The sequence below is a fragment of the Lissotriton vulgaris genome, chromosome 1_1 (assembly GCF_964263255.1).
Source record: "Lissotriton vulgaris chromosome 1_1, aLisVul1.2, whole genome shotgun sequence".
NCBI classification, from domain to species: Eukaryota; Metazoa; Chordata; class Amphibia; order Caudata; family Salamandridae; genus Lissotriton; species Lissotriton vulgaris.
The window spans coordinates 791,984,422-792,002,493 of record NC_141685.1 but is presented as its reverse complement, the minus strand read 5'-3'; the positions used below and the strand labels follow the sequence as shown (position 1 = coordinate 792,002,493).

General features: G+C 45.2%; 1 protein-coding gene across 9 annotated transcripts in view; it reads left to right on the top strand.

Annotated features, from left to right (window-relative positions):
- The window catches only part of RALGPS2 (Ral GEF with PH domain and SH3 binding motif 2), a 1,046,762-nt gene that overhangs the window by 561,063 nt on the left and 467,627 nt on the right, over window positions 1-18,072 (top strand). For all 9 annotated transcript variants that reach the window (XM_086956407.1, XM_086956399.1, XM_086956386.1 and 6 more), the window contains one exon: window positions 3,308-3,434. In XM_086956407.1, coding sequence (XP_086812533.1) covers window positions 3,308-3,434 — 127 coding nt within the window. The remainder of the gene's footprint in view (window positions 1-3,307; window positions 3,435-18,072) is intronic.

The following is an 18,072-nucleotide window of genomic DNA, read 5'->3' as shown; positions in this document are numbered from 1 at the left end:
CATCACTACAGAGTTGGCACGCTCTCCAGTGGAAGGTGGCGATCGGAGCCCTCTGGTATCTGACAAAGAGCCAGCTCCACATCAGTCTTGTTGAGCTTAGGGTGCTCTCTTGCCTTGAAAGCTTTCCTGCAATGCATCAAAGGGAGGAAAATGCAGGTCCTCATAGACAGCACAACCGCCAATGTGGAAGTGCAACAACGAGGTTGGTGTGTGATCCTGTGTCAAAATGCCCTACTTATCTGCAATTGGCTGGACTAGAAGTGCATCTTTGAGATAAACGGACATCTAGCAAGATCTCTGGAAGCCAAAGCAGACTAGCTGAGCAGACTTTGGCTGACGGACCACTAGTAGCATCTTCAACCCAAGGTGGTAATGGAGATCGTCTACCAGTGGGTCATGCCTGGCCACCACCAGCAAGAATGCATAGTATAAAAATTGCTGTGCACTGGAGTTTCCTCCTGGTAACTGTCGCTTTGATGCGTTTCCTGTGATGGGACATAGGTCTCCGGTATGCATTTCTGAGACTGTCTCAACTGCCTAGAGTTCTGACAACTTAGTATCAACAATGGTTCTGCCGGGTATGCCAACTGATTACTTCAAAATGTATATCCATTTTCTCAAGGTTACTTCAATTATTTTGTACAATTTAAGAAAAAACAAACAAATCCTGTAAGAGGAAGAACAGTGTAATACCGTATTTTATAAGAAGCGCCCCAGATACGTTCGGCGGCCATTTTGGTTCCAATATCGGACCAACGGAATTAAAACTCGCCACATTTTCAACCGTTTTGGTGAGTCATTTACGAGTAATAATTGAACTCAATCATTGTTAATTTAAAACTCTCGGGCCAAAACATATCTGGACTTATGCTTCCTCAATTTAATTTAATAGAAGCTGGATGGCTCGACTTGAAGGGTTATCATTCCACTCGACTTGAGGGGTCATCATTCCACACATCCGTATGGTGCTGAACTAATAGAATGGCCCATAGGTGAGTGCTTGGCCAGTTGCAGTGTCCACTTGCCTTTTAAATGATTTTAACCATCTTGTACAAATCCCGTCCTAATGATATAATCCTTTGATCAATAGGCGCAATTACACTACCCCACCCTCCTAAGTCCTGAAGAAGACCCGCCCCAGACCCCAGAAATAAGGCGTCCAAGGGTCGAAACGTCGACTATCTAACCATCAGCAGACCAGTCCACAGCACTCCGTTACTAATGCCAAATGAAAGTGGCGTACTGATTGTATTGTAATTAATTTTGAAACTGGCCTGTAATAGTGTTTATTACGAAACACCACGAACCCACCCCCTCCCGTCACTCACTTGTTGTATATAATTCACTTTATCGCAGATGCACCACTTGTCACATTGCATGCACTGTTTTCCATATGCGCCGTTTGTTATGAAGTGATGTTGAATTGTTTAGAATAACTAAGATATATCAAAAGTAAAAACGAGATATCTAAGAATGAAAATAATTCAGTGATTAAAAATACGGTATTACACTGTTCTTCCTCTTACGGGATTTCTTTGTTTTTTCTGGATTGTACAAAATAATTTGAAGTAACCTTGAGAAAATGGATATACATTTTGAAGTAATCAGTTGGCATACCCGACAGAACCATTGTTGAGACTAAACTGTCTTGCCCAGGTTCTGAGGGATACTGGGTTACCCATAGCAATTTAAAAAATAGTTCTGACAACGTCAATAAAGGTCAGGCCAAACGCATCCTAATAGCCTCAAACTCAGCAGGAAAGTGTGATATCCCGGGCTCCTGAGCTTGTGCATTTGCCCTTTGATCCGGCTACCACTTTGGGAGCGCCTCTTGCATCCAAGTCTCCTCAGCCTATGCCTATGTGCATGAAGATTGAGCTCCTGCACTTCAATGCTTTTAATATTCTGGGTGCAGACCTCTGTTATCCTTGCAGTTTTACATCCTTTGACAAAGTACATATACACTGGGCACTGGTAAAAAATTGTTGCATTGCAGTTTGTGTTTCTTATTGAACTAATGCACAGCTACTCAGTGTGACTTCTGACGCTAAAAACAAATTTCCTAATTGGTTTCACATCTGTTCACTACGCGAGTGAACAGCAGGTGCTCTCAGTGCAAGCACACGATGCGATCTTCTTCCCAGAAAAGTAAGTGCTGAGAACCTGGATAGCCTTGTTACTCAAGGTTGTAACACCTTTTCATGTCAACAAGCCCATCATTCTGCCAGCATTATTTGCTCCACCTCACCCCACAAAAGAGGAGTCTATCGGCTCAACCCCAAAAAGGTGTTGAGCTTTTTCATTGACGACGCAAAAGACCATTGTGTGAATGACCAGCTCTTTGTAGTAGTCTCTGGAGCAAAGAATGGGAAGTAAGTGAACAAAAGAACCCTGCCAATATAGAAAATCCTGTTTAGGAAAGTTTGCAATTTGCTTGCAAAGCAGTACCCTTGAAAGGCCTTTGGGTTCATGCCACCAGGGCCAAGGTAGCTACGACAGTATTGGCAAGGTGGTGCTAGTTCTGATCGTCTGCTAGGTTGCGAGATGGGTTACGAGATGGGCATCGGTGCTCACGTTCATATAACACTGCTATCTTAATAGTCTGGTTCAACGGAAGTGCCATTTGGCCTGCTTGCTCCTGCAATACTTTCTTGTCTGAGCCTCCTCACCAGACCATCCACCTTTGGGAGGTGCTGCTGTGGTATCCATTCTATCGATCAGAAGAAAAAATTACCTTTGGTAATGCTTTTTCCGGTTGATTATCCAACTACAGATTGCTCTGTGTTTTCTGGCGTGGCTCTTGAACATCCTGATAAAGTTCCAAGTTAGATTTTGGCACACCATCATCTGGAGTTTATTCTGAGTTCTCCGCGTCTGGCACCAAAGGTGAAAAATTAAGGAAGGGATGTATGCACGCAGGCGTGGCAGTTACAATTTGCTCCGTTCATCACTTCCTGGGTGGTACAGAGTCACCGTGGAGATGCATGTTGCCACCTATTGGATTGTAGAAACTGTAAGATTCTCTGGATCCTGTCTGGTGACTGGGGATATTCTGAAGGTGAGGAACCTGTGGTTAGATAGAGTATCCACCAGAAAGTATATTACTGAATGTAATGAGTTAGTCAGGCTACATGATAAGACCCACTGCTCTAAAACCATGTTGGGATGTTTGTAATTAGCTGTTTTCCTCTATGATGGTCCGTCGCCATCTCTCTGGTGTGCACCATACTATCCCAGGTGGAAGGACGCACAGTCTGTGCCATAGAAATGAATTGAAGCCTCATATTTTCTCTTTCCTTTGTTGCAGTTGCTGAGTCGTAAAGACAAGACCATGTTTGAGAAGTTGGAATATGTACTGAGCAAGGAAGATAACTACAAACGCCTCAGAGACTACATCAGCAGCCTTCGGATGGTGCCCTGCATTCCATACTTGGGTAAGTGGGCGGGGTATCTTACTGTGCAGTCTGAAACTATTGGTCTCAACCTGTACTGTTCTCAGGTGAAACTAACTTTAGAGTGGAGCAATACTAACCGTTTATAAGTGTGTCTGTTCTCCATGGTACCACCTATAGATATCACAAGATTGTCCAACATCTTCCTTTCTATAGGCTTATCTCTAGGACAAGCCTTAATTAAATATACATCCACCTTGTGCTTTTTAATTGAAGGTCTCATATAGTTTGAACTGTGATCTACAAGGATTAGTACAGCGATGAGAAGAGTGTATTTGTTAAAGGACTCGGTGATAAACTGATCTATTGAATAATGATCTCAAGAGAGGCCAGGGTAGAACAGTTCAGACAAATGCTTAACAGATGCCTTGCTGTGTATTTCCTAAAAGCTGTGTGCAAATCTCTACATGCTCGCACATGAATTAGACTTGTGTCACGCATGCATACTGCAGACGTTTGGCAGCCATTGAGGCCTTCCTTTTTATCTTGATTTGCCTAATTGAGCTCGTAGAATTTTCTGGTCTGGGTAAAGGATTTCTGAAATGTCTTTATTGTATTGTTATTGCATTTATATAGCGCTTAGTATCCCTGACGAGGCGTCAAAGCGCTTTTTCGGCGAGTAGCACACTTCTCTAGAACCCATAAAGGATTTGTGATGAATTAGTATGGTGAAAATATGAAAGTAATTTGAGTGGTGGATAAGTTAGTCCGTTATTTGGATGGAGAAGGATAGTGGAGGGATGGAAGAGGGAAAAAGGTTTGCATTTATATAGTGCTTGCTACCCTTGATGGAGTGTTGAAGCACTTTTTCGGCGAGTATCACGCTACTTCGGAACCCAGAAAGGATTAGTGGTGAATTAGTATAGTGATAATATGAAAGAAATTTAAGTGGTGGATATGTTAGTCAGTTATTTGGATTGCGAAGGATAATAGAGGGATAGTAGAGAAGGGAAAAAGGTTTGCATGTGTGTAGGAGTTGCTAATATTTTACTAATGGGTTCATCCTGTCTCCTTACCTTCAGATCCATTGACTTCTATTTTTACCAAACATAAAATAAGACCGCCTGAACAATGCTTTGGTATAGGGTTTTGTATTAAAAAGGTTTTCTGAGGCTTCGGTAGACCTAGAACAAGAACGAAATGACCAATAGCAATGCAAGCTTCCCTTGAACATCTCGGAGTTCTTGAGCTGAACCACCTGAACGTGGGGCCTCGTGGACCATCCTTGTGCTGTGCCAGAGTCCACATCTGTATTGTTATATCCAATTCTAGAACACTCATTTCAATTGTTGACCACTGCAGGATTCCTCACATGCAGAATTGTTTAATTATAAACAACGCTGGCATTTTGTGCTCATTTCTTCGAGGGCTCTGCTGTGTTGTGTCCCGCCCGAATGCCTCACTGTAAGCATCGCCTGTTTCTAGAAAGCTAATTTTAGAGCATTGTCTGGTTTGGGTGCATTGTAGCCACTTCTGGAGGCTGCCTTTGCATGTTGTGTTCAGTTCTGAAAGTCACCATGCAGGCAGGTGGCTCTGTGAATGAATCCTTGCCGCTGACATTTGGACTGATCTCAAGGTCACAAATTTAAATCCAGGCAAGGCCAGCTCTACTTCTATCCTTATGTGGTATTTAAATGTTGTACCAATAAAATGAATGATTGGGAACCCGGTTGTTAATAGCACTTAGAAACCTTACAAGTGCTTCAACATACGTTTCTACCTGGAGTATTGCATTTATATCTGGTGGCGTCCTCTGGGATGTTGTCTGGTTTTGGAGGCCTCCTATTGCGTGCATCCTCGTTCAGTACGCCTCTTAGAAATATGTGCTCTGTTCTGGTGACCTCCAGCCATATTGCCTCCTGTTTGGGTTTGCCCTTGACCTATGGTCTTTATTTCAGTGTCACAATTCTTTTTTTTTTTTTGTATAATAGTAAAACACTTGGTTATTGTACTTCACAAAGTGCATCGTCTCAGGGCGATAATGTCAGGTGTAATTGCTTCCAGTAAATTGACACCTTTTGCAGCCACCTCAGAGATGAAAAGTAAATTGCGCCTCACTCTTTCGAACCCGTGAACTTCTGGGAGCATGGATTTGTGCTGAGGAGAAACGTGGCAAGCAGCCAGGGGAGGGACAGAGGCAGAAGGGGACAGACTTAGTGTACACGTTAGGGGCAGAACGGGACAGGGTCAGTGGAGGCAGTAAACACCGTCTGTAACATCCATTTGTCGCTGCAGGGTGCAAGTGTCTGATTTCCGTGGGATACACAATCACCCCACAGCTACCATTGCCAGATGGCGAGAGCCATATGAATGTGGTGGATCAGTGTGTCATCCAATGCACTAAATGAATCATTAGCATTCCGTACATTGCAATCTATGCACGTTTTTGGCAATTTAATGTTATGCAATAGAGGTAATATTGGGAAGATTCCACCATTTCTTCCCGGCTGTGTTTTGTGTTGTGTGCCCTTCACCACTCATCATCCAGCTATTAAATGTTTTTTTTTAAACCTCCTCTTTAGTAGCCCATCTCCGGTGTTGACTCAATCCACCCCCATCTGTTCCCCTATTGTGCCATCACCCCTCAATGGTGCGTTTTTCCACATACAAAATGTTTTTCATTTCTTATGGGGAGTGTGGGGCATGGCAGCTACAGTTTGGTGCTGTTCCACTCAGGCTCAGTTTTTTTCTATGCTTCAAGGTAAGCATCTGCCATCTTGGAACGGTAAAGTTAAACAAAATGGCTACCACAACATTACACATGCCTAGTGACAATGAAGCCACCCTAGCAGCATGACGCATGTGCGCACATGCATGACACATTCTTGCATATGCAACATTTTGCATTTGTTTAAATGCTGTTCAGCATCAGCAAAAAAATTTGATGAATAGCATAAGCAAAAATCACTGCCAAATGCAATGAGTTTGCATTGGCAAAAATAGTTTGAGGCCTACTGTCTTTGCCAGTGCTTGGTTTAAGTTTGGCTTGGCAGCGCAGCAAGACCCGTTACTAGTTTTATTTAAATATACACATCGTAGACTTTTCCTCTAACCCGAGGAGTATTACTCTCACATGTTATTTTATTTATATTTATTTATAAAGTTTTACATAGCGCGAACAAGATCCCACAGGATATCAGAGCGCTTTACAAAAGGGTGGAAGGAAGGTCAAAACCCAATATTAACAACAAGTAATAATACAAAACATGAATAATCGCATGATTCACATACAAATGACACAAGATTGTTGTATATTTCCATTGCCATTTGGAAGCACCTTCATTGCGATGTTTGCAGGACTGCTTTACATTTGAAATGTGCACTTGATCAGCGTATATTTTATTTCCTATACGAGTATTATACAACATCTATTTTTTTGTTAGTGCATTAGGTTTTCTTTTCATGTTTCTGACACAACCTGAGTTGAATCATTACCTCTACAACTTAAACTACCAGCACCATAACCAGCGCCATATTACCACCACAAACATTAACATTACCATCACCATGGTCTGACAGTGCTGATCTCTGCAGATGCAGGGTAACCGTCTGAGGTATGAAGCACAAGCCAGGAGTACATTTGACGTTCTGCGTGAAAATACTGGTTATCCTTATTTACGTTTGTATAGCCCTGTTCTGCCACTAGTGAACTTGAAGTATTATTGCTGCCTTGTCCGTCCTGGTTTCAGGCATTTGCATGCATGCTTGGGAGAGTGTGTAGTTGTAGTGTTTCCTAATTGAGAAACACCTGTTCGACTCAGTGCTTAATGTGTGTCTGTGTTTTCCAGTGCTCTGCACCGGCACCTAATTCAACAGTGGCACTTGTTTAGGGCACTCTACCACATGGTGGCGCAGTCTGGCTATTTTGAAACACAGGACATGAGCACAGCGGTTATCAATTCAATGCCAGTGCACGCAGGACAACTTTGTGACCTGAAATCGTTCAAATGGTCACATTTGTAGGAATATGATGGCATTTGGCTGTGCTGGCAGGGGAAGTGGGTGGTGAAATCTGCAGTGGCTTCGTGTAAAATACCCTGGACCCTATTTTTCCAGCAAATTAAGTACTACCTATGGTGTTTGAAGCACCTGATTTCTGAGCCTTTTACACGGATGCTTCACATAATCATGCTCGTGTCAGAGTGCAAGGCAGATGGAGCTCATTCATAGATATATATCCCACGAAGGCAAGTAGTGCTCAAAATATACATCTTTTGATGGTGTAGTATTTCTAAGTTCCACATATTGTATTGTATTGTAATTGCATTTTTATAGCGCTTTATATGTCTCTGAGAATGACGAAGCTACGAAAGGGACTGATGAACAGAATGTCCTTTTCAAAAGCATAGTTCTACAGGGAGATCTGATAGGGTGAAGGACAACTTGGAAGCAGTGGTGGGTTTGAGGAAGTTGCTGCTTTCTTGAAGTCGCTTTGGGTTCACTTTCTAGTGGCTGTTGTCAGTTTGAAATAATGGAGAATGATGCGATGAAGTGGTAGGCAACATAGGAACAAAATGAACAAAAGCTCTCATACAAGAGACTGTAAGAACTGTAAGCCCAGGACCGATTGGGGCCTTTGAGTTTTCCAGAAGGTGTGGAAATGAGCATCGAGGCCCTGATTGGTGGGTTACTCCATTCCCTCCCTTTATTCGGGTAAATTGGGAGTACATGCCATGAGCGCATTCAGCAGGACTGGGTGTAAACTGCTGCTCCTGTGTTTTAAACGAACCTTGTAATAATGTTCGTATGTCTTTCAGTGCTGTGTGTTAGAGTTCTCTGGTCAGCCTATGGACGGCATTATACGCTAATGTTAACGAAGCAGTGTCCGCTAGCCAGCGGCTTGGGCCAAGCGGCCTGGCTGATTGAATTCTAATGGCATTCAAATGTTATTTACGCACTATGAGATTTTTCAGCACCGACTTTGAAGCAGCAATGGTGTGTGTCTGGAATTTCCCACCAGCGCTCTCCTCCTCAGGCAAGTTGCCTGTCCAGTAAACTCTCTACTACAGCATTATAGTTGGACACCAATGTTTCCAGAATGGGAATCTATTTTTTCCCATCTGTTAAAATGTATTTTTGCCTGTTCAACTCCCAGCAGGGACTTGGCTGGCCTCCGCTTGAGCTGTCGTTTTTCCTAGCGGTGGTTTTTCCATATGTCCTGTCGATGTGTTGAATGATCCCTGGGTGAGACTTTGCGTCTGCTCCCTGTGACGTAGCCGTCCCACCCGAGATTGGTGTGTTGGTAAATCCAGCTGTTTGTCATAATAACGGGGAACGGCAGATGTTTTTAACCCAGTGTTCACAGCGGAACACCGTATTACCAGTGCAATCAGGAGCCTGATCTGTGCATCCATCTTGATTCGATTAGGTAGCGCAATTTAGGAAGCACTTTTCAAGAAACCTTCAGAAAAAGTGAACGACCTCCACCCCCTCCCTACGGCCATCTATTTATTTGAAGTCTGGTGCACGTTTTCTCTTCCTACTTGGGAAAGATAAATAGGCAGCAAAGCAATTGCTTTGTGCGTGCGAGGGCCAGCTGCCTTTCGAGACTCGCTCTCGTGGCTTGGCTCTTCTTACTGGAGGGGGGACACCCTTTCAGCTGCATCCAAAGAGCTCGAGAGACGCGGGAGTGATGCCTTGATGTCCGCCAAGCATGCTTGGGACTGCTAGCTAGGGATATGCTCGCCCGTCCCCTTGGGGACCTAGGGTACTGGGACTGATGGGGACATGCTCGTGCGCCCCTGGGGCAAACGGTACCGGGACTGATGGGGCCATGCTCGCGCGCCCCCTGGGGCCGGACGGGACTGATGGGGACTGCTCGTGCACCCCTGGGGCGGAAAGGTACCTGGACTTATGGGGCATTGCTCGCGCGCCCCCCGGGGCGGACGGTACTGGGACTGATGGGGCCATGCTCGCGCGCCCCCTGGGGGCGGACGGTACTGATGGGGCCATGCTCGCGCGCTCCCTGGGGGCGGACGGTACTGATGGGGCCATGCTCGCGTGCTCCCTGGCGGCGGACTGTACTGATGGGGCCATGCTCGCGCGCCCCCTGGGGACGGACGGTACTGATGGGGCATTGCCCGCGCGCCCCTGGGGCGGACGGTACTGATGGGGCATTGCCCGCGCGCCCCTGGGGCGGACGGTACTGATGGGGCATTGCCCGCGCGCCCCTGGGGCGGACGGTACTGATGGGGCATTGCTAGCGCGCCCCTGGGGCGGACGGTACCGATGGGGCATTGCTCGCGCGCCCCTGGGGAGGACGGTACTGACGTGGCATTGCTCGCGCGCCCCTGGGGCGGACGGTACTGATGGGGCCATGCCCGGGCGCCCCCTGGGGGCGGACGGTACTGATGGGGACATGCTCGCGCGCCCCTGTGGCTGACGGTACTGGGACTGATGGGGACATGCTCGCACGCCCCCTGGGGGCGGACGGTACTGATGGGGCCATGCTCGCGCGCCCCCTGGCGGTGGACGGTACTTATGGGGTCATGCTCGCGCGCCCCCTGGGGACGGACGGTACTGATGTGGCATTGCCCGCGCGCCCCTGGGGCGGACTGTACTGATGGGGCATTGCCCGTGCGCCCCGGGGCGGACTGTACTGATGGGGGCATGCTCGCGCGCCCCTGGGGCGGACGGTACTGATGGGGCATTGCTCACGCGCCCCTGGGGAGGACGGTACTGATGGGGCATTGCTCGCGCGCCCCTGGGGAGGACGGTACTGATGTGGCATTGCTCGTGCGCCCCTGGGGCGGACGGTACTGATGGGGCCATGCCCGGGCGCCCCCTGGGGGCGGACGGTACTGATGGGGACATGCTCACGCGCCCCTGGGGCTGACGGTACTGGGACTGATGGGGACATGCTCCGCGCCCCCTGGGGGCGGACGGTACTGATGGGGCCATGCTTGCGCGCACGCTTGGGGACGGACGGTACTGATCGGGACATGGTTGCGCATACTCTTAGGAACGGTAAATAGTCACTGCATTGCACCTTTGAGGGTGCATTACCGTTTCTCTCACACGGACGGGTAGGTCAAAGCCAAGCGTATGATCGTTATTGGAGTATGGCCAGGACACCTGGGTTCGCGGCTCTTCCTGTTGGAGACGTCCAAATCCATGGAATCCCGAAAGCGGAGAAAGAGCAGGCTCCCGGGGTAACGCTCCTGCCAGCTTCTGACGTAATTCCCTCCACCTTTATTTAAACGCACTGTCTTGGGTTTGGCAGGCTTCTAGGAAAAATAGCTGCACGCTAGTGCCGCAAATCTGAAAATAATTAGGCCTCCCCTCTTTTTTAGTTTATAAAAAAAAAATTATAAAGTTAATTTGTTCTCGTCGTAAATTGCAACGTCTTCCTGAGAGACCTTGGAAGCATTTGGCAAATCCTGCTTCACGAGACGGAACACGAGAAGAGTGAAAGCCTCTGAGCCCTACGCTGTGGTAAATGCGGCTCCTGCACTGGCAGTCACGGACATCAGCTGAGCTGGCCTGAGACAAGGACCACTCCGATTAATCAGGACGGTACTCCAGGGAGAGCAGATAAAACCTTCCGGAGACAGAACCTTGGCTCAGGAGGGGCCCTCACTGCCTTGGCAGCACAGGCCGCCTGAATGTAGCAGCGAAGAACCGCTTCTCACTTCTGTCAGTTTTTAGTACACCCCTCCTCTCCACCACACATATCAGTCCTTCCTCATGATGCTGCATTTGCCCTCATTTTGCAAAAGAAACCTGCCATGTGTTTTGGCCATTTCACCTTACTTTTTGTTGCAGTGTCTCTTGGGCCCCGTAGGTCATATTTGTCTTCTAACTTGTAGAAGAGCTTTTTGGTCTGCAGCTTGAGGGTGTAACATACATATACAGTTTGCTGCATAGTAATTTAGCTCCATACTGTCTTGCATAGCATTGGCATGCCCAGCCAGTGGTTAGTAGGGTTCACCATCATACTTCCTGTTTTCAAGCCTACTAGCGTCTGGCAATGGATACTTTGATGCTTCCTGTTTTCAAGGCTCTCATTAGTCCCGCCTTGTAAAATGAGGCAACTCCGTCAGGCAAGTGGAAAAGGTAAGTACTTTATTTCCAGGCCGTCAGTCCCCAAGTCTAGGCAGCAACTGCCGTCCTAGGATTCTTTTTCCACTCAACAGTCCCTGCATTCCCGGACTCCACCAGAGCAAACACCTTGTGACTTGAAAGTTCTAAAATAAAGATCACTGCTTCATTGGTATTCACTAGTCACTGACTGGACTAGGAAAAACCTATCTTGTGCTTCAGGTTTTTAAAGCACTTCTTAGCCCAGCAACTGTTTAGTGCCACTGTAGTGTTCTCTGTTTGAAGGTTATTTCTAGTCCAGCCAGTGACTAGTAAATACAACTATTGTGCCTCCTCTTTTCAAGGCACTTTTTAGGCCTGCCAGGCTCTAGTATGCGTCACAATTGTGGTCCCTGTTTTCAAGGTTCTCTTGAGCCCATACAGTAACTGGTAAACTGCACTATCGTGCTCCCTGTTTTCAGTGCATTTGATAGTGCAGCGAGTGGCCTGTAAATGCCACTGCTGTGTGCCCCCGTATAAAAGTTTTGTCTTGTAAATGTCACTACCATGCTCCCTGTTTCAAGGAGAGAATTTCCTTCCACGTAGAGAATCAAAACCTCCGCTCCACCAACCTCGCCCTCACAAAACCCTGCTCATCTGCTGAGCCAGAACAGGGGGAAGGGCCTTCTCCTACATCATAGCTAGGACCTGGAACAAGCGTCCTATCGACATTATATGCCCCCCTCACTGAACTCCTTCAGGAAGGCGCTCAAGACCTGGCTCTTCGACTAAATGGAACTGCTGTTTATTCTCTCCCCCACCCCCCCAAGCCCCTTGAGACCCTCACAGGTGAGTAGTACACTTGTAATTCCTTGATTTATTTCTAGTTCCTCTGGTGACTTTTAAGTGCCACTATCAAGTGCCCTATTTTCAAGGTTCTTACTAATCCAGCCTGTGACCATGAGCCACCAAAGTATACACAAAAGTGATGGATGGAATGATTGAATTAATCTCCCCCGCTGTCCATCTTTATTTTACTCTTCGTGTCACCTCCGTTTAGACCCAGTCGTATGCAAATCAGTCGTGACCCTGCTCCAATAGGAACATCCAAACCTGAACTGCCAGGTCAGGCCCTCCCATAACAGAAACCCAAGCAACCCAGGACTGATTACGCTAAATTAGGACTCATCAGTGGCTGAGGATAATTTAAGCATTCCATCTATCACCTTGTTGTTGCAGCAGTTGACCACAAACTGCCACGATCATGCTCCCTGTTTTCAGACAACACTTATTTCTGGTGCCTGCTTGTCAGTCAAGTTCTCGATTCATTTCACCAGAGCCAAGGCGACATCTGTGGCTAACCATAGACTTTCAAGGCTGACTTCTTGTATTCTGTATGTTTTGTTTCACGGATGCTTCATGCAGCAATGATTCATCTTCTGGTCTGAAAGTCCTATGAGGATTGTAACTTATTTCAATCAATTTTGTACTCTACCTCACCAGTTGGAAGTATAGGAGAGAACTGGGGTGGTTCTGATAGTATGTGGGTGTGTGGCATCGATTTTATGGTATTGAGAGTCAGATTGGTATTGATAAATTGTTGCAGGTCCCTTCTCTGATGTTCATTAACATTATATTCTTTGACGTGTTGTGAGCATTCAAGTACTCTAGAGCAGTTCTTCCCAAACGCTTTCGAAACATGGCCCACTTTTGAGTACAGCAAACTTTTGCGACCCATCTAGCTTTAATAGACCTGAGGCAGGAGATTTTTTAAATATAAATAAAACATCATGTGGTAGCGCATTGTCATTTGCAGACAGCACATTTTCCATTGAAATGACCACTACATTTGCTCACATAGTTTTTATTGTTCAAACTATATTGCACAACAGTGATAATGTGTGGAAATTGAGTTTCATTGAATATTTGTGCATCACCAAGTAGGGGGTCATGATTTGTTTCCTTCACACTTCCTAATTACAAAAAAATGCTACATTTTTTCTTTCTTTCCTGCTGATTGTGTACAGTTCACTTACTGCTATTTTTTTTAAATAGTTTTATGAAGAAATGACATCATACAGCCTTCCTTTTCGCACTTCATGCACCCCAGCAAGATTGTCACATGATTTACTTTACTTCCTCTATCTTCAAAGGGAGAGAAGGTTCTAAACACCACTCTCCATGTTAAAAAATAAATACATAAATTAGCAGCAAACGTGGCCTGACATTTGACTTCTGTCTTTAAAGTGCAGCAAATGTGTAAAGTTAAATGCAGAATTTAAAGGCATCTTTATTTAGTACTTTGACGTTTGTGGCCCGCCAAAAATCGGCTTGCGACCTACAGTTTGGGAAGCACTGCTTTGGAGAATCAAGAAACTATATATTGAGAGTTACTGCCATGCTGTGGAAACTCATTCGGATTCATGTCTCATATCCCGATGGTGCTAGGGTCTTTCAGCTGGTTTTGCTCTTCCTTTTTATGTCTGATTATTGACAGCAGAGCTGTCAAACAGACAAATTGCTAACTGCATTCATAATAGAGTGGGCTTTGGGTCCTCCCTTTTCAGCCATTGGCTTTCTTTGACCAGCCTCTTTCAGGCATTAGCTTGAGACTTTGCAGTCATGTGTTAGCTCAACCCAGTGGAGTATTCATCTCTTACCGTATGCTATTTTTCTTCTTGGATCTTTACTTCTGCCTTAGTTGAGAACCTGCATTGAACTTCATTAGGTATTACTTCATGATTATTGCCCTTCCTGTCCACTCATGCTGGCTCTTGTCTTACTCTAACCCATACACATTAAATCCATAACTACTGGCTTTGCCAGTGCATGTTCTGGTTGTAAATAGCCATATTCCTTTTAAAAATACATATCACTGGCTTGACATGGTCATTTATTGCGTGTGATTAGTAATACTGTATCTGGATCAAAATGAAATCACCTACCAGAGGTTACCAAACGAATGAAATCCTCACTGTTAAGGTTCATACATGCCCCTTATTTGAAGTTACAGATAAAAATATTAAACTATACTTTTTTCCAAATTACAAAATGCAATTCAGAAAACTTGATTTGTCCTAAATGATGTTAGATATATGTTACGTTGCCATAGAAGGTATTGAAAGTTGCCTAAAAGTACATAATATTGATGGAAAGGAAATACGTTTTTTAAAAATAAAAAACTGAGCAAGGTCTTGGACGAACAAAGTCTTGTTGAGCGGACAGATCTACCAAAAGGTTCCTCAAAATGAAGCAGATGCAGTGTTAAGTTGAGAGCTCATATGCGGATTGTGGGTCGGAAAAATGCGAAAATCTGCTACAATTTAAAGGTGGCAGGGGACGTTATATTTGCCCATCTTTATATGTAGATGCAGGGCTTTAAGTGGGGGGGGGCTGTGGGGGGCTGAGCTTCCCCAGATTTTTGGGAGGGGGCTCTATTTTCGGGCCTCAAAGGTGGGGTGAGCAGTCATCCCGGTTTTTGTTTGGTGTTACTAGTGTGGGTAACATGTCTTGATAGTGAAATTCTGCCAATTTCGTTTTTTACTATTGAAGGGCTATCTTGCCCATAGGATAACATGAGGAATGCTGTGTGACATGTTTACCTGCATATCTTCCCATAACGGCAAGATAGACAAATGGAATCTGGTATCCCTGAACTCAGAATTTAATAACACATCCTTTAGTGAAGATGGTATTTAAGTTCTAAGTTTGGAAATAACACTTTTAGAAAGTGGCTATTTTCCTGTTCAACCTTACTGTGTGCCTCTGCCTGGTTGTTTATTGACTGTCTAGTTTTTGAATGACAGGGGCTGAGTGTGGCTCCAGTAGGCTGGCTGAGTCAGCACAAGGCTGAATAGACTCCTCTGCATGTAGAGTGGTGGGAGGAGTAGCACCTGGGTCTCAATAGGGCTGTGCCTGCCTGCCACAATGCTGGCTCCACCCGGTGCGTCTGATGGCCCTGGCCCACACTCACAAAGGAAGAGGAGGTGCACTGGCAGAGTGCACCCAGAACTGGTTTAGATTGGGTACGGGACCCCTCACACAAGAAGAACAAAGACTTTTGGGGTATAAAAATAGGACTGGAGCCCCAGTAAAAATAGATTAGGAAACTTTGTGATCAAGAAGGAATCTGTGCTGAGTGTCTGGGAGCTGACCTACAGTTGCTGTGATTGCAGAGGAAGGGACTGTCTGCTGTGTGCTGTGCCTCCCTAACTTAAAGAGGCGCTGTGCTGTGTGCTCTGCCCCTCTGAAGCCTGCCTGCCTCCAAGGACCTAAGAAGAGCTGGGAACTCGGGGATACAGGCTTAAAGACAGCTCTCCTAAGCTACTTAGAAAAAGTTGGACTCACAAAAAGTCTGCTACATGATATATTGATTGCAGTATGTTCAGATGGAGCAGCAGTAATGTTTGGTAAAAAAGGAGGAGTAGTAGCATTGCTGAAATCAGAATTTCCAAATCTTTTACTGACATGGCACTGTTTGGCTCACAGACTAGAATTTGCTGTGGTAGATACAGTTGATAAGGTTGCCAGGGTCAATCACTTCAAGATTTTCATGGACTCATTGTATGCCACGTACAGCATGTCACCAAAAAACCAGAGGTAAATCTAGCTGCCAGCGAGCTATGAGTACAGCTTCAGAAGATAGGGAAATGCTTGATACTAGATCTGTGAAAGCTGCTTGGAACTGCTTCCCTGTCTTGTGCAAACATTTTAAGAATGCTTCTAAATACCCATCCAGACCCATAAGAGACTGGAGTAAGTATGAAGGTGTCTTGAAGAAGCTTACATCCTATTCTTGTATCAGAGATTTGGGGGTAATGTGTAATGCACTTCAAGAGCTCAAAGACTTATCATTCTCCTTACAGCGGAGAAACAATAACATTGTTAACCCCCACAGACTTTTGGTTAGTCAAGTACGTATATTCAGAGCAATGAAGGACTGACTAGGGGAGTTTGCTTCAGAGAGCAATTGACGAGGACAAATTCAACAATGTTCCTCTTTCCATGGTAGAAGCAACTCTGTTGCCCTTAATACAAATCAGTTTTACCAAAGTCTGTCTGTAAATATCAATAAACGATGTGCCCTGGATTCTGAGAAAGAACTTATAGCCAGCTTCAGTGTGCTAGATGCAGGCAATTTGCCTTCTGGTGATGAATGCATTCTTTATAGTGAAACCGAGATCCAGAAACTGTGTTCAGAGTTTCAGCTGCCAGCAAGAGATACTATCCAAGGTTTTAGACTTTTCAAAGATTTCGGTGGAAAGAAAACCCCTGGAGCATTAAAAAAGTTAGTAGTTTGCTTGGAAACCCTGCCAGCAAGTAATGCGGATTGCGAGAGGTTTCAGCGCAATGAACTTAATTGCTAGTCCAACAAGGGCCTTTCTTCTTGTAGAGACCATTTTTTCATGCTTATGGGTAAAACTCAGTGGTCCTCCATTTGAAACATTTGACGCAAAGCTGTATATAAAGAGTTGGCTGGCAAAAGGTAGGTCTGCTGAAGAAATTTGTTGTGAGAAACCCCAGCAAAATAGACACAGTGAATATCTTCAAGGGTTTTGGGAAATCTTGCAATAGATTTCTAAGTAATGTAAATAATTTGTACATGTTTTTTTAAAGTGTTTGGTATTTTATGGCTTATACTTAATAAATATACTTTTTTGCCAATTTTATTATCCTTTGCAGGATGAAACTTCATGATTTTCTTAAGCACACAATGCTAGTTATCTTGATTTAAACCACGCCCCTACTCGGATAGGCCACACCCATTTAAGAAATTTGCCACGCCCCTTTTAGAGCACCCCCAGGTTTTTTCCCCCACTTAAAGCCCTGTGTAGATGAGTTTTTATTCGTTGAAATAAAACACGTTTCTTGGAGAGTGTACATGCAGCGTGTTTTGATCTCACTCTCGCGTTCAGATGGGTTCAGTGAGCTATGTCTTTGCAGCGTTTACAGCCCCTTGTCAGTAATGCTTCAGTGACCGATGCCCCATTTCTTTATGCAACATTTACTTTCTGAACTCTAGCTTGCGTAAATACTTGTGCTGGTTTCTCTGTACCATGTTCACAGCCTGATTTTGAGGTTTCTTATGTATAAAATGGTATGGAGTTTGACGTCTTCTTTCACAGAGCGGAAATAGAAAGTAAACAGGCAGAAGCATGCTGCTGCATTTCTCCAGAGGATTTAATTGCATCCCTGTGGTGTGGGAGGAATGAGGTTTTACCTGATCAGCACGCAGGTATTTAAACAAAGGAGGGACTGGATTAGGACAATATTTTACGGGGTCCAGTGTACTGGTCCAAGAACTGGCAGCACAAGAAGGGTACAAAGTTCCCCGGGGAACTTTGTACCCTTCTTGTGCTACCAGCAAGCAGGTATGTCCATGATTGGCATGTGCAGCTTTGAACCACCCATGCCTCACCCACACACCTTAGAAGGCTTCCAGGCTGTTGTGCGGTGTTACTCCCAGTGGAGCTGCAGCAAAATAAGTTGTTTTTCTTAAAATATCAGTGGTTAAGTCCTCATGCCAAGGACCGATGCATGATTGAAATGTTGGAAGTGTTGCTTGGTCGGAGGAAGCTTTCGGGCTCTGTTGATTTTCTAA